This window comes from Bombina bombina, chromosome 2 (genome assembly GCF_027579735.1).
Source record: "Bombina bombina isolate aBomBom1 chromosome 2, aBomBom1.pri, whole genome shotgun sequence".
Lineage (NCBI taxonomy): Eukaryota > Metazoa > Chordata > Amphibia > Anura > Bombinatoridae > Bombina > Bombina bombina.
This window is the reverse complement of record NC_069500.1, coordinates 778,099,931-778,116,162: the sequence shown is the minus strand read 5'-3', so window position 1 is coordinate 778,116,162 and position 16,232 is coordinate 778,099,931. Positions and strand designations below refer to the sequence as shown.

The following is a 16,232-nucleotide window of genomic DNA, read 5'->3' as shown; positions in this document are numbered from 1 at the left end:
AACACTACCCCCCTGAAGATCTCCATACCTTGTCTTCACCCAGCGGGGCAGAACTCTTCATCCGATCCGGGCGATGTCTTCAATCAAGCGGCAGAGAAGAAGTCTTCCATCCGGGCGATGTCTTCAATCAAGCGGCAAAGAAGAGGTCCTCCATCGGGGCGAAGTTTTCTTCCAAGCGGCATCTTCAATCTTCTTTCTTCGCTCCTCCGACGCGGAACATCCATCCGGCACGACGACTTCCTGACAAATGAGGTTCCTTTAAATGACGTCATCCAAGATGGCGTCCGTCGAATTCCGATTGGCTGATAGGATTCTATCAGCCAATCGGAATTAAGGTAGAAAAATCTTATTGGCTGATTGAATCAGCCAATCAGATTCAAGTTCAATCCGATTGGCTGAATGGTTGACCTTTACGTTTCCCAGAAAAAAAAAACAAATAATGAAGAAGACTGGCGAAAGTCGCCTGAAAATAATATTTTAATGCCAGAACTACATCCAAGTTATGCAACAAACGTTCCTTATGAGAAGAAGGATTAGGACACAAGAAGGAACAACAATTTCTTGATTAATATTCTTATCAGAAACCACCTTGGGAAGAAAACCCAGAGCAGTACGCAGTACTACCTTGTCAGAATGAAAAATAAGGAAAGGAGACTCACACTGCAGTGGAGAAAGCTCCGAGACTCTTCGAGTCGAAGAGATAGCAACCAAAAACAAAACCTTCCAGGTTAACAACTTGATATCCAAAGAATGCATAGGCTCAAACGGAGAACACTGAGAACTAAATTAAGACTCCAAGGAGGAGTTACAAACTTAAAGTGAATGTAAATTTTGATGCTTAAGTGCCCGGTTTTTAAAACTTTGATTAAAAACAGGGGCACTTTAATTCATAAAAATTTACATTTCACTCCTGTTGTGACAAAAAACTTACCTTTTAAACTTCACAGCAGCTCCAGCTTTCTCCGGTCTCACAAGCCATTTCTGATGTCAGAAATGATTGATAGGTCATTTTCCAATCACAGCTTCCCCCCCGGGGGATTCAGTGTCTGATTCACTGCTGTGATTGGAGGAAGCCGATGCCTCATTTTAGACCCAGGAAGAGGCTTTGAAACAGGTGGAGGAAGCTGGAGCTGCTGTGAAGATTAAAAGGTAAGTTTTTTTTCACAACAGGAGTGAAATGAAAATTTTTATGAATTAAAGTGCCCCTGTTTTTAATCGAAGTTTTAAAAACCGGGCACTTTAGCATCAAAATTTACATTCACTTTAAACATAGGCCGGATTCTTACCAGGGCCTGACAAAAAAACTGAACATCGGGCACGTCCGTCAGCTGTTTATGTAACAAAATAGATAAAGCAGAAATTTGACCCGTCAGTGTACTAGCAGACAAACCCTTCTCCAGACCCTCCTGGAGAAAAGACAAAATCCTAGGAATCCTTACTCTACTCCAAGAGTAGCCCTTAGATTCATACAAATACAGATATTTACGCCATATCTTGTAATAAATCTTTCTAGTCACAGGCTTACGCACCTGAATCATAGTCTCAATAACCGGCTCAGAAAAATCACCTTTAGATAAAATCAAGCATTCAATCTCCAAGCAGTCAGCTTCAGAGAAACTAGATTTGGATGAAGGAAGGGCCCCTGAAGTAGAAGGTCCTTTCTTAATGGAAGACTCCACGGTGGAGACTATGACATTTCCACCAGATCTGCATACCAGATCCTACGAGGCCAAGCCAGCGCAATGAGAATCACTGACACCCTCTCTTGCCTGATCCGAGCAATGACACGAGGAAGAAGGGCAAACAGAGGAAACACGTATGCCAGGCTGAACTTCCAGGGAACTGCCAGAGCATCTATTAGGACAGCTTGAGGATCCCTTGACCTTGATCCGTACTTTGGAAGCTTGGCATTGTGACGAGATGCCATAAGATCCAATTCCGGAAGACCCCACCTGAGAATCAAACTGGAAAACACCTCCGGATAAAGTTCCCACTCCCTCGGATGAAAAGACTGTCTGCTCAGAAAATCCGCTTCCCAATTTTCCACCCCTGGAATGTGAATCGCAGAACTGACAGCAATTGTGAAACTCTGCCCACTGAAAAATCCTGGCTACCTCCTTTATCGCCAAAGAACTCTGAGTTCCCCTTTGATGATTGATGTAAGCCACGGACGTTATATTGTCTGACTGAAATCTGATAAACTGGGTTGAAGCCAATTGAGGCCAGGCTATGAGAGCATTGAAGATTGCCCTCAACCCTAAGACATTTATAGGAAGAACCGATTCCTCCCGGGTCCACAGACCCTGAGCCTACAGAGAACCCCAGACAGCTCCCCAACCCAGCAGACTGGCATCCGTGGTCACAATCACCCAGGTAGGCCTGTGAAAACAGGTACCCTGGGGGAGACGATCCTGAGACAACCACCACAGAAGAGAATCTCTTGCAGCCTGATCTAGAACAATCTTCGGAGACAGATCTGTATAATCCCTGTTCTACTATCTCAGCGTGCATAACTGCAGAGGTCTGAGATGAAACCGAGCAAACGGAATGATGTGCATGACCGAAACTATCAGACCAATGAACTCCATGCACTGGCCCACAGACGGACGAGGAGATGACTGAAAGGCCAGACAGGAATTGAACATTTTTGACTTCCTTTCTTCTGTCAAAAAAATCTTCACTTCCAGAGAATCTATAATGGTTCCCAAGAATACTACTCTTGTAGCCGGAATTAAAGGGACACTGAATCCAATTTTTTTCTTTCGCGATTCAGATAGAGCATGAAATTTTAAGCAACTTTCTAATTTACTCCTATTATCAAATTTTCTTTATTCTCTTGGTATCTTTATTTTAAATGCAAGAATGTAAGTTTAGATGCCGGCCCATTTTTGGTGAACAACCTGGGTTGTCCTTGCTGATTGGTGGATACATTTATCCACCAATAAAAAAGTGCTGTCCAGAGTCCTGAACCAAGAAAAAAAAGCTTAGATGCCTTCTTTTTTTAAATAAAGATAGCAAGAGAATGAAGAAAAATTGATAATAGGAGTACATTAGAAAGTTCCTTAAAATTGCATGCTCTATCTGAATCACGAAAGAAAAAATTTGGGTTCAGTGTCCCTTTAATGAACTTTTCCCTAAATTTACCTTCCAACCGTGGGAGCGCAGAAAAGACAACAACTACTCTGTGTGGGAGTTTGCTAGTTGAAAAGATGGCGCCTGAACAAGAATGTCTTACAGGTAAGGAGCTACTGCAACCCCCTGCAGTCTGAGATATGCTAATAACGCACCCAGGACCTTTGAAAACCCCCTGGGAGCTGTTGCAATACCAAAAAAAAAAGAGCCACAAACTGAAAATGCTTGTCTAGGAAAGCAAATCTCAGAAACTTGTGATGATCCTTGTGGATGGGAATATGCAGATACGCATCCTTCAGATCTACTGTAGTCATGAACTGACCCTCTTGAACCAGAGGAAGAATAGACAGAATAGTTTCCATCTTGAAGGACGGAACTCTGAGAAACTTGTTTACACACTTGAGATCCAGGATGGGTCTGAAAGTTCGCTCCTTTTTGGGAACGATAAACTGATTGGAATAAAACCCTAGTCCCTGCTCTTAAACTGGAACAGGAACGATCACTCCCATGTCGTAAAGATCATGAACACAACGTATGAATGCCTCTTTTTTATTTGATCTACAGATAACCTTGACAGATGAAGCCTGCCCCTGGGAGGAAAAGTTTTGAACTCCAGCTTGTATCCCTGGGACACAATATCTACCACCCAGGGATCTGGAACATCCCTTACCCAGGTTTGAGCGAACAAAGATAGCCTACCCCCCGCACGATCTATTCCCGGATCAGGGGCAGACCCTTCATGCTGACTTCGAGCCAGCAGCAGGCTTCTTAGATTGCTTCCCCTTGCTCCAGGACTGATTGAACTTCCAAGAGGGCTTGGACTGATCCTGCTTGGAGGAGGAGGAAGACTTAGTTACGAAAGGAACAAAAATTACTCTGACGACGCTTCTGTTTATTTCTCCTATCCTGAGGAAGAGAATGACCCTTCCTTCCAGTGATATCAGAAATAATCTCAGCCAAACCAGGCCCAAACAAGGTCTTCCCCTTGTAAGGAATGGATAAAAGCTTAGATTTAGATGATACATCCGCAGACCAAGACTTCAAACCATAAAGCCCTGCGCACCAAAACATCAAAGCCGGAAATTTTGGCTCCCAACTTGATGACCTGTAAAGAAGCGTCCGCAATAAAAAAAATAACCAATTTTAAAGCCTTAATTCTATCCTGAATTTTCTCCAGAGGAGATTCCTGTTGAATAGAATCAGACCATCAAACCAATATGCAGTCGCACAATACATGCAGCAGGTTGCCACTGGAACCCCTGGTGAACATACATCCTTTTAAGTAAAGCTTCTAACTTCTTATCCATGGGATCCTTAAAAGAACAACTATCCTCAATAGGAATAGTGGTCCTCTTAGCTAAAGTGGAAATAGCTTCCTCTATGCCAAGATTCCTTAATAGAGTCCGCAATAGGAAACATCTTCCTAAAAATTGGAGAGGGGGAAAAAGGAATAACAGGCTTCTCCCACTCCCGTGAAATAATTTCTGAAACACGATCTGGAACAGGAAAAACTTCCGCCACAGAAGGAACTTCAAAAAACTTGTTAAGCTTACTAGCCTTCTTGGTAGTAACTATGACCATCGAATCAGAGTCATCTAAAGTAGCCAAAACCTCCCTGAGTAACAAACAGAGGTGCTCCAGCTTAAATCTGAAAGAAACTACCTCAGAATCAGCCAAAAGAGTCACACTATCAGAGTCTGAAATTTCACATTCAGACGCTACTGAAGTATCTTCTTCATCAGTCCTATGGGAAGAAACATTAGACATAACAGAATCAGAAGTCATTTTGTGCTTACCCTGCAACACAGGAAGAGCAGACAAAGCCTCAGATACAGCAGAGGATATGTGAGTAGCCATATCCTGCAAAGAAAAAACAACCTGAGATGAAACGCAGGGAACTGTATGTGAAGAGGATTGAGATTGGGATGTATGAGGAGAAAACTACTCTTCAGCTTGAACAGGAGACTCCTGAACAACAGTCTCCTTAGAAAATGAAGGCTCTGTATCAAAACGTCTATCCCTATACTGAACTGTTCTCTTTATACACAAAGAACAGAAAGGGATAGGTGGCTCCACATTAGCATCCAGGCATAAAGAGCAAGTGACATATTGCAAGTCCACCTGATCCATCCTAACACAACAAGGCAAATTCAAAAAGACAAAAAATTTTTATTTTTAAACGTTACTGTCCCTTTAAGAGACGAGCGTTAAAAAATACCCAGAAAAAAATACTTTACAAAAATCCTGCAGCACCTATGCACCTCAACAAGCCTTGCTGAGGCGCTTATCTGACCACCCACGGACCGAATGAAAGGATAGTGTTGCAGAGAAGACCCAGACTCTCTTACTGAAACCACCCGCTCTGACAGCACCAGAAAACTACACCAGAGCCGACAGGAAGCCTAAACAAACACTTCCTACTCAAACCGCGCGCAAAATTCGCTCAGTAGAAGCCCCACCCATTGTGGGCGTATACGAACACCTCCTGGCCGACATTAAACTTAAACAGTCACCAGGAGGAAAATAAACGCTACAAAGCCATAATGAAATTGAATAAAGAGCCTTAACAATCCCTTTAAATAAAACAAAGACAAAATAAAGAGAGCTAAACAGCACTCCTGACAAAACCATCCTCACACAGTGCCCCACATAAAACAATTACTGCCAAATAAACCCACACATAAGCAGGATATAATCCCAAATGAATATATGTAAGTGCCAACGCTTCTGAACCTTTCAGAAAAATAAAAACAGCACTTACCTCCATCACAATCTGCCCGGCAGCAAAGGCAGCTCACTAGGTTTGAACATGGACCTGTGGAAACAGAAAAAAGACTAAGTAAACCTACATAGTCTTTTACTTCAAGGACAGCATCACAAACTGGGAGGCACAGAGGGGATTATACCCCCCAAGTTCCCAAAAGCTTAATAGCCACAATTGCTCTACTGAAGAGACTGACATGGACTACAGCTACACCCCAAAACACCAAAGCAAACCTGCTTTGCTGAAAAAAATAACTAACTCTTTATTGAAGAAACAGACACCAAACTTTACCACCTCCTTGCAACTACAAGCAAAGAGAATGACTGGGGGTTGTGGGTAAGGGGAGTGGTATTTAACAGCTTTGCTGTGGTGCACTTTGCCTCCTCCTGCAGGCCAGGAGTGATATTCCCAATAGTAATTATGATAATCCGTTGACTCACCGTGTCATTAGAAAGAAACATATGTTTTTTTAACCTTTATATCCATTCCTTCAAGCATTATTTTAATGGAAGCATAATGGTTTCCATCATTCAAAGCATCTTTATTGACTGCACAGTATTTTTTCAGAGTTATGTCAAAGTAATTGGTAATGACATCTTGTGTATTGAATTTGAAACAATAGGTAAACAGTTTTAAATAATGATACTAATTATTTAATATATACATATCAGCTCATACATATGTACAATTACAAGCAGCAGATGCAGGCAGTTACTTCACATAACACAACCCCTTAGACAATCGTTAAATAGTTACAGTTTGAATCCTAGAATAAACAGAATGTTCTTATCTATAAAAGTGTGGGACTTGGAGACAATCTGCAGGAACGTGTTATGCTCTGCCTTTGGAATAGCTAAGCAAATAAGCAGACACTTTAATTGTTTATGGGGAGGTTTTTGGTAGATGATATATTTTTATTTTTTTGGTGGAGGATGTTGCTTCTTGCTAATCTGTGTATAGTATTTTGTGGTACAGTGGCATATAAACCTCTGGCACTAAAATCATTATGAATTCTCTTAACATTAAGTAGTAAATTTGTCTAATCTCACCTGTCCTGACTCTCCTTCTTTCTGCTCTTCTTTGTTCTTCTTGCCATTCGGCCCTTGCAGCTATTTTTCCTTGCAGGACCAATTTTGATAGATGTGTTTTCCAGTGGGGTGGTTCTTAGTGAGACTTTGTTGCCACTCTGCCAAGGACAGAAAATGAAGTAGGAGTGAAGAAGAGAATGTATATTTCTCAGAACATGCCAGAAATCGTGTAGAATGTGTTAAAATAAACGTGGAGGTCAAACAAACTTTCATGATTCAGATAAAGTGTAAAAAATGTTTACCCATTTGATATATCACATTTACCTCTCTCTTGATATTGTTTGATGAGACGTTGCACTTTTCTTTGAGAGCATATTAAGGTTGGTTTAATAGTGTGCATTGTTCTAAAACACAGCTGCCTTATGCTCAAGATGCACACCCCTGAGCCTACCGAAGTATGCTCTAATGGGAAGTAGCTGAATTTCAACAAAGAACAACATAAGAAAGAAGTATGTTTGATTGAAAAAGTAAATTGGGAAGATTTTCAAAACTGTAGGCTTTCCCTTTAAATTTTGGATTCTAAATTATTTTTGCACTTTACATTAAATCCCTTTCTTCCAGATGATTCTAGACAAGTGGGTAAGCCCTCAAAGCATTCAGAGACTATTCACTTAGAAACCCCTACTGTACTCCTCAAGCCCCTTCCATTTAGTTTTACTATTCAGCCAAGTAAATAGCACAAGTCTTCATCTGCTGTCATTAAGAATGAGAGGAAAAACTATTTAAAAAGGACATTAAACCGCAAGGTACAACAGTGTTTCTACTCACCATGCTACAGATTTTCCATTTGAGCAGCATATTTTAAAACGGTCTCTCTTATTTTAACCCACAACAGGCGCCAGTTGGTGAAACTCTGCATGTTGACGCTAGGCACCACCAATATTTTCTTGCACCATGTGAAAGAAGCGGTGTGCATTCTCAGAACAATAGTGATATAGCTTTTTGACAGCACCACCTTGCACTTCGGCTTAGTTGGCATGAGAAAGTGGAAGCTTCCTTTTTTTTTTTTCTTTCTTTAATACAGTTTAAAAGTTACATGAGAAATATAAAAAAAATGTCCCTGATCTGGGAATGCACACTGCTTTTGGCACATTGTGTGAGAATACTTAGCTCCAGCATGGTGGTACCCAGTGTAAAGATGTCGAGCTTCACTAACTGGCACATCTAAGGGATTAGCATAAAAGAAAAGCACAAACAGGAGAATAAACTATAGAATGGTTACTACTCATCATGCTATTGTGTATCCTCCTACTTGTGCCCAATAGTTTAATGTCCCTTTATCGGGATAACTATTAGAGTAAAATGATCAATATAGGAAAAGGTGGATCATTCTCTGCTGCCTGAGCAATGGCTGATCAAAGTCCCAATGAAAGTGAATTCTTAAGCACCCAGAAAATCTTCTTAGTGTATGCCCTGTGGAAAGGTGTAGTAGCTTTTAAGTAGTATTTAAGGGTTCACCAAGGTGTGATGCATAGGCTCTCAGAAAGGTCTTAAAGAGCAAAGATAAAGAAGAAATGTGGGCCTTCATATAGCTTACGAAAAGGCCATTGTCATAACCTGCCTGAAGAACATCCAGGCTTTGTTAAAGACAAAATTACACCCAACTCCTGTAATTTCTACTACATAACGATGGTTTGAGAGATTTCAGGTTTCTTAAAGGAATGTCTGTTATGATCAGATGTTTCCTACAGGGAACAATAATAGATCTTCGGTGGATGTCCAAGAGCAAAGTATGTTGTAGTATGTAGTATGACGAAAGGAAGGCAGATGAAGGAGCCCTGAGTAAACCTTATCAAATCTATGGGACAATCTTTTAAAGGACAAAATAACAGAAAATGTATAATCTTGTTCACATTGAGTAAGACTATGGGTAGCATGATAATGGGTGGATTAATAAAGCCTAGGCAAAAGTACATAGACATTCAGTATCCTTGGTTCTTAATAAGTATCCTAGCATTTGAGTTAGGAAAATACAGAAGGGATGAAGAGACCATTCATAGGAAAGGAACACTACATGGATTGGAAGTGATCCCCTTCTTAACTGCTCATACCTGGAATATGAGTAGAACAAATTGACGTGCACTCATAGGAGGCAGGTGAGGCAGCGCCTCCCCTGGCCAAGTGGTGTATTACAGCCTTTTTAATAATAAAAATAAATAAATATTCCCCCCCCCCCAATTTTATTATTATTTTTTTTTAATAAAAAAGGTGACCCCCCTACACCCCACCCCCTCCAACAAATTCAGTAGTCAGTGTATTTACTTGCTAAAAAAAAAAACGTAATAAGTAATTACATTCATATTGCACAAGAAGAGGCCAGCCAGCTACCCTTCCATTGCGCAATATGAATGTATTTTGTTGACAAAAGCATATTCAAAATGATATTAGAAAGGTATACAGTACTACAGTCATTATTAACACATTCTGAGCTTGGTTTATTCAATAAACCAAGCTCAGAATGTGTTAATAATGACTGCAGTATAGTGTACCTTTCTAATCAACCTTGACAGTTCATGACTTCAACTGGGAGTTTTTTTTTTACATTTTTATATTTACTGAATAATGAAGGAATCTATAAGCATAATTTGCAGCACTAAAGTAAAAAGTATGTTTTTAAACATATTTTAATGGGCCTGGATTTCTAGATCTCCTAATCAGAGCAAGCATTTTGTTATCTGGCAAGAGTTTCTGTTTACAATCCTTTAGACTAAAATCAGATGTTTACTAAGTTGACCAGTTTTCCAAGACACCATTTAAAGGGACACAAAACCCATATGTTTTCTTTCATGATTTAGAAAGAGCATGCAATTTTAAAATAACTTTCCAATTTACATCTAATATCTAAATTTCTTCATTCTTTTGATATCCTTTGTTGAAAATCATATCTAAATATGCTCAGTAGCTGCTGATTGGTGGCTGAACGTAGATATCTCATGTGATTGGCTCACCCATGGGCGTTGCCATTTCTTCAACAAAGGATATCTAAAGAATGAAGGCGTATCCTAGCCACTGCCTCACCAGCCTCTGACGTCACCGCACGGACATGCTGACTTATAGCTTAGGGGCTTGAGTGTATGTGCCCCTCACAATAAGCTACTGCCAAGACATTTTATATGCAGGAAGGCTTAAGGGAGACACTTGACAAAGAAGTAAGCCATGATTGATCATCTTGAGGTTCCAAAACATTTTTGGGAAAAATCACCCTGAAGACCCATCATGTAGATGGAGGTTATGTAGGTAAAAACAGAATGGTACCTGAGATTCATTAGAGATAAGTCCAAAATGCCTCCCAAGAAGCTGATCCTGAAGTAGGGGACCGGAAGACAATTTTGGCGGTTGATCATCTGCTCATGACACTTGAGGCACTGCAAAACCATGGTTTTGAAGCCAACCTCAAAGTGCAAGATAAAGTCATTACAATGATAATGTCCAGATGTTGACACAGATGAGATCTTGTAGCAGCAATGTAAAGAAAATGGTGGTGAGGAATTTTACCATTTAGGCTTTGGCCAGAGGGAAATGTCACAAACTGTTTGCTGTTTCAGTGTAATACGGACATAAACTCAATGCACCCTCATTATCTGAGGACCTGCAGTAGTGTGTACTGTGTCAGTGTTTGTATCGCACAAGCCACCACTGGATTTCTGAAAAGGTGTGGTATTTCCATGCACATGGAACATGGGGAACACACAGTATGTGTGTGTGCATACCTTTAAAAAATTGTTAGCTTTTACTTGATACGTTTTTTGCTAATACAAGTTTATTGCAAAAATGCTTCCATTCAAAATCCACTCAAGCACATTTGAGTGTTCCTTTCTGGTGACACAGTTGTATTGATTCATGTCATTCTTTGTGTGCAGTCATAATAAACATGAGAGATATTGTGTATTGCCCAGATGCAACGCTACAAAAGGATGAACAGGACAAAAAAACATAATTTATGTAAGAACTTACCTGATAAATTCATTTCTTTCATATTAGCAAGAGTCCATGAGCTAGTGACGTATGGGATATACATTCCTACCAGGAGGGGCAAAGTTTCCCAAACCTCAAAATGCCTATAAATACACCCCTCACCACACCCACAAATCAGTTTAACGAATAGCCAAGAAGTGGGGTGATAAGAAAAAAGTGCGAAAGCATAAAAAAATAAGGAATTGGAATAATTGTGCTTTATACAAAAAAATCATAACCACCACAAAAAGGGTGGGCCTCATGGACTCTTGCTAATATGAAAGAAATTAATTTATCAGGTAAGTTCTTACATAAATTATGTTTTCTTTCATGTAATTAGCAAGAGTCCATGAGCTAGTGACGTATGGGATAATGACTACCCAAGATGTGGATCTTCCACGCAAGAGTCACTAGAGAGGGAGGGATAAAATAAAGACAGCCAATTCCGCTGAAAATAATCCACACCCAAAATAAAGTTTAAATTTTATAATGAAAAAAACTGAAATTATAAGCAGAAGACTCAAACTGAAACAGCTGCCTGAAGTACTTTTCTACCAAAAACTGCTTCAGAAGAACAAAACACATCAAAATGGTAGAATTTAGTAAAAGTATGCAAAGAAGACCAAGTTGCTGCTTTGCAAATCTGATCAACCGAAGCTTCATTCCTAAACGCCCAGGAAGTAGAAACTGACCTAGTAGAATGAGCTGTAATCCTTTGAGGCAGAGTTTTACCCGACTCGACATAGGCATGATGAATTAAAGATTTTAACCAAGATGACAAAGAAATGGCATAGGCCTTCTGACCTTTCCTAGAACCGGAGAAGATAACAAATAGACTAGAAGTCTTTCGGAAATTCTTAGTAGCTTCAACATAATATTTCAAAGCTCTAACTACATCCAAAGAATGCAATGATTTCTCCTTAGAATTCTTAGGATTAGGACATAATGAAGGAACCACAATTTCTCTACTAATGTTGTTAGAATTCACAACCTTAGGTAAAAATTTAAAAGAAGTTCGCAACACCGCCTTATCCTGATGAAAAATCAGAAAAGGAGACTCACAAGAAAGAGCAGATAACTCAGAAACTCTTCTAGCAGAAGAGATGGCCAAAAGAAACAAAACTTTCCAAGAAAGTAATTTAATGTCCAATGAATGCATAGGTTCAAACGGAGGAGCTTGAAGAGCCCCCAGAACCAAATTCAAACTCCAAGGAGGAGAAATTGACTTAATGACAGGTTTTATACGAACCAAAGCTTGTACAAAACAATGAATATCAGGAAGATTAGCAATCTTTCTGTGAAAAAGAACAGAAAGAGCAGAGATTTGACCTTTCAAGGAACTTGCAGACAAACCTTTATCCAAACCATCATGAAGAAACTGTAAAATTCTCGGAATTCTAAAAGAATGCCAGGAAAAATGATGAGAAAGACACCAAGAAATGTAAGTCTTCCAGACTCTATAATATATCTTCCTAGATACAGATTTACGAGCCTGTAACATAGTATTAATCACAGAGTCAGAGAAACCTCTTTGACTAATAATCAAGCGTTCAATCTCCATATCTTTAAATTTAAGGATTTGAGATCCTGATGGAAAAAAGGACCTTGCGACAGAAGGTCTGGACTTAACGGAAGAGTCCACGGTTGGCAAGAGGCCATCCGGACAAGATCCGCATTCCAAAACCTGTGAGGCCATGCTGGAGCCACCAGCAGAACAAACGAGCATTCCTTCAGAATCTTGGAGATTACTCTTGGAAGAAGAACTAGAGGCGGAAAGAGATAGGCAGGATGATACTTCCAAGGAAGTGACAATGCATCCACTGCTTCCGCCTGAGGATCCCTGGATCTGGACAGATACCTGGGAAGTTTCTTGTTTAGATGAGAAGCCATCAGATCTATTTCTGGAAGTCCCCACATTTGAACAATCTGAAGAAATACCTCTGGGTGAAGAGACCATTCACCCGGATGTAACGTTTGGCGACTGAGATAATCCGCTTCCCAATTGTCTATACCTGGGATATGAACCGCAGAAACTAGACAGGAGCTGGATTCCGCCCATACCAGTATCCGAGATACTTCTTTCATAGCCAGAGGACTGTGAGTCCCTCCTTGATGATTGATGTATGCCACAGTTGTGATATTGTCTGTCTGAAAACAAATGAACGATTCTCTCTTTAGAAGAGGCCATGACTGAAGAGCTCTGAAAATTGCACGGAGTTCCAAAATATTGATTGGTAATCTCACCTCCTGAGATTCCCAAACCCCTTGTGCTGTCAGAGACCCCCAAACAGCTCCCCAACCTGTCAGACTTGCATCTGTTGAAATTACAGTCCAGGTCGGAAGAACAAAAGAAGCCCCCTGAACTAAACGATGGTGATCTGTCCACCACGTCAGAGAGTGTCGTACAATCGGTTTTAAAGATATTAATTGAGATATCTTTGTGTAATCCCTGCACCACTGGTTCAGCATACAGAGCTGAAGAAGTCGCATGTGAAAACGAGCAAAGGGGATCGCGTCCGATGCAGCAGTCATAAGACCTAGAATTTCCATGCATAAGGCTACCGAAGGGAATGATTGTGATTGACAAGCTGAGATCAATTTTAGACGTCTCTTGTCTGTCAGAGACAGAGTCATGGACACTGAATCTATCTGGAAACCTAAAAAGATTACCCTTGTCTGAGGAATCAATGAACTTTTCGGTAAATTGATCCTCCAACCATGATCTTGAAGAAACAACACAAGTTGATTCGTATGAGATTCTGCTAAATGTGAAGACTGAGCAAGTACCAAGATATCGTCCAAATAAGGAAATACCACAATACCCTGTTCTCTGATTACAGACAGAAGGGCACCGAGAACCTTTATAAAAATTCTTGGAGCTGTTGCTAGGCCAAATGGCAGAGCCACAAACTGGTAATGCTTGTCTAGGAAAAAGAATCTCAGAAATTGATAGTGATCTGGATGAATCGGAATATGCAGATATGCATCCTGTAAATCTATTGTGGACATATAATGCCCTTGCTGAACAAAAGGCAGGATAGTCCTTATAGTTACCATTTTGAATGTTGGTATCCTTACATAACGATTCAATATTTTTAGATCCAGAACTGGTCTGAAGGAATTCTCCTTCTTTGGTACAATGAAGAGATTTGAATAAAACCCCAGCCCCTGTTCCAGAACTGGAACTGGCATAATTACTCCAGCCAACTCTAGATCTGAAACACATTTCAGAAATGCTTGAGCTTTCGCTCGATTTACTGGGACACGGGAAAGAAAAAATCTCTTTGCAGGAGGCCTTATCTTGAAGCCAATTCTGTACCCTTCTGAAACAATGTTCTGAATCCAAAGATTGTGAATTGAATTGAGCCAAATTTCTTTGAAAAAACGTAATCTGCCCCCTACCAGCTGGGCTGGAATGAGGGCTGTACCTTCATGTGGACTTGGGAGCTGGCTTTGGTTTTCTAAAAGGCTTGGATTTATTCCAGACTGGAGATGGTTTCCAAACTGATACCGCTCCTGTGGGTGAAGGATCAGGCTTTTGTTCCTTATTGTGACGAAAGGAACGAAAACGATTATTAGATCTAAATTTACCTTTAGATTTTTTATCCTGTGGTAAAAAAGTTCCTTTCCCTCCAGTAACAGTTGAGATAATAGAATCCAACTGAGAACCAAATAATTTATTACTTATGACTTAGAAGACATATCAGCATTCCAAGTTTTAAGCCATAAAGCTCTTCTAGCTAAAATAGCTAGAGACATATACCTGACATCGACTCTAATGATATCAAAGATGGCATCACAAATAAAGTTATTAGCATGTTGAAGAAGATTAACAATGCTATGAGAATTATGATCTGTTACTTGTTGTGCTAAAGCTTCTAACCAAAAAGTTGAAGCTGCAGCAACATCCGCTAAAGATATAGCTGGTCTAAGAAGATTACCTGAACATAAGTAAGCTTTTCTTAGAAAGGATTCAATCTTCCTATCTAAAGGATCCTTAAAGGAAGTACTATCTGCCGTAGGAATAGTAGTACGTTTAGCAAGAGTAGAGATAGCCCCATCAACTTTAGGGATTTTGTCCCCAAACTCTAATCAGCTGTCACAGGATATAATTGCTTAAAACGTTTAGAAGGAGTAAATGAATTACCCATATTATTCCATTCCCTGGAGATTACTTCAGAAATAGCATCAGGGACAGGAAAAACTTCTGGAATAACTACAGGAGATTTAAAAACCTTATTTAAACGTTTGGATTTAGTATCAAGAGGACCAGAATCCTCTATTTCTAATGCAATTAAGACTTCTTTAAGTAAAGAACGAATAAATTCCATTTTAAATAAATATGAAGATTTATCAGCATCAACCTCTGAGACAGAATCCTCTGAACCAGAGGAACCATTATCAAAATCAGAATGATGATGTACATTTAAAAATTCATCTGAAAAATGAGAAGTTTTAAAAGACCTTTTACGTTTACTAGAAGGAGGAATAACAGACATGGCCTTCTTAATGGATTTAGAAACAAAATCTCTTATGTTAACAGGAACACTCTGAGAATTAGATGTTGACGGAACAGCAACAGGTAATGTAACATTACTAAAGGAAATATTATCTGCATTAACAAGTTTGTCATGACATTCATTACAAACAACAGCTGGAGGAACAGATACCACAAGTTTACAGCAGATACACTTAACTTTGGTTGATCCAGCACCAGGTAGCGTTTTTCCAGAAGTATCTTCTGACTCAGTGTCAACCTGGGACATCTTGCAATATGTAATAGAAAAAACAACATATAAAGCAAAATTGATCAAATTCCTTAAATGACAGTTTCAGGAATGGGAAAAAATGCCAGTGAACAAGCTTCTAGCAACCAGAAGCAATAAATAATGAGACTTAAATAATGTGGAGACAATAGTGACGCCCATATTTTTTAGCGCCAAAAAAAGGCGCCCACATTATTTGGCGCCTAAATGCTTTTGGTGCAAAAAATGACACCACATCCGGAACGCCGACACTTTTGGCGCAAAAAAACGTCAAAAAATGACGCAACTTCCGGTGACACGTATGACGCCGGAAACAGAAAAAACATTTTTGCGCCGAAAAAGTCCGCGCCAAGAATGACGCAATAAAATGAAGCATTTTCAGCCCCCGCGAGCCTAACAGCCCACAGGAAAAAAGTCAAATTTTAAGGTAAGAAAAAAATTATTTATTCATATGCATTATCCCAAATATGAAACTGACTGTCTGAAATAAGGAACGTTGAACATTCTGAGTCAAGGCAAATAAATGTT

General features: G+C 39.8%; 1 protein-coding gene across 1 annotated transcript in view; it reads right to left on the bottom strand.

Moving 5' to 3' along the window:
• Positions 1 to 16,232, bottom strand: part of MAST3 (microtubule associated serine/threonine kinase 3) — a 308,309-nt gene that overhangs the window by 13,994 nt on the left and 278,083 nt on the right. Inside the window, exon 24 of the mRNA XM_053702937.1 lies at positions 6,946 to 7,082. Coding sequence (XP_053558912.1) covers positions 6,946 to 7,082 — 137 coding nt within the window. The remainder of the gene's footprint in view (positions 1 to 6,945; positions 7,083 to 16,232) is intronic.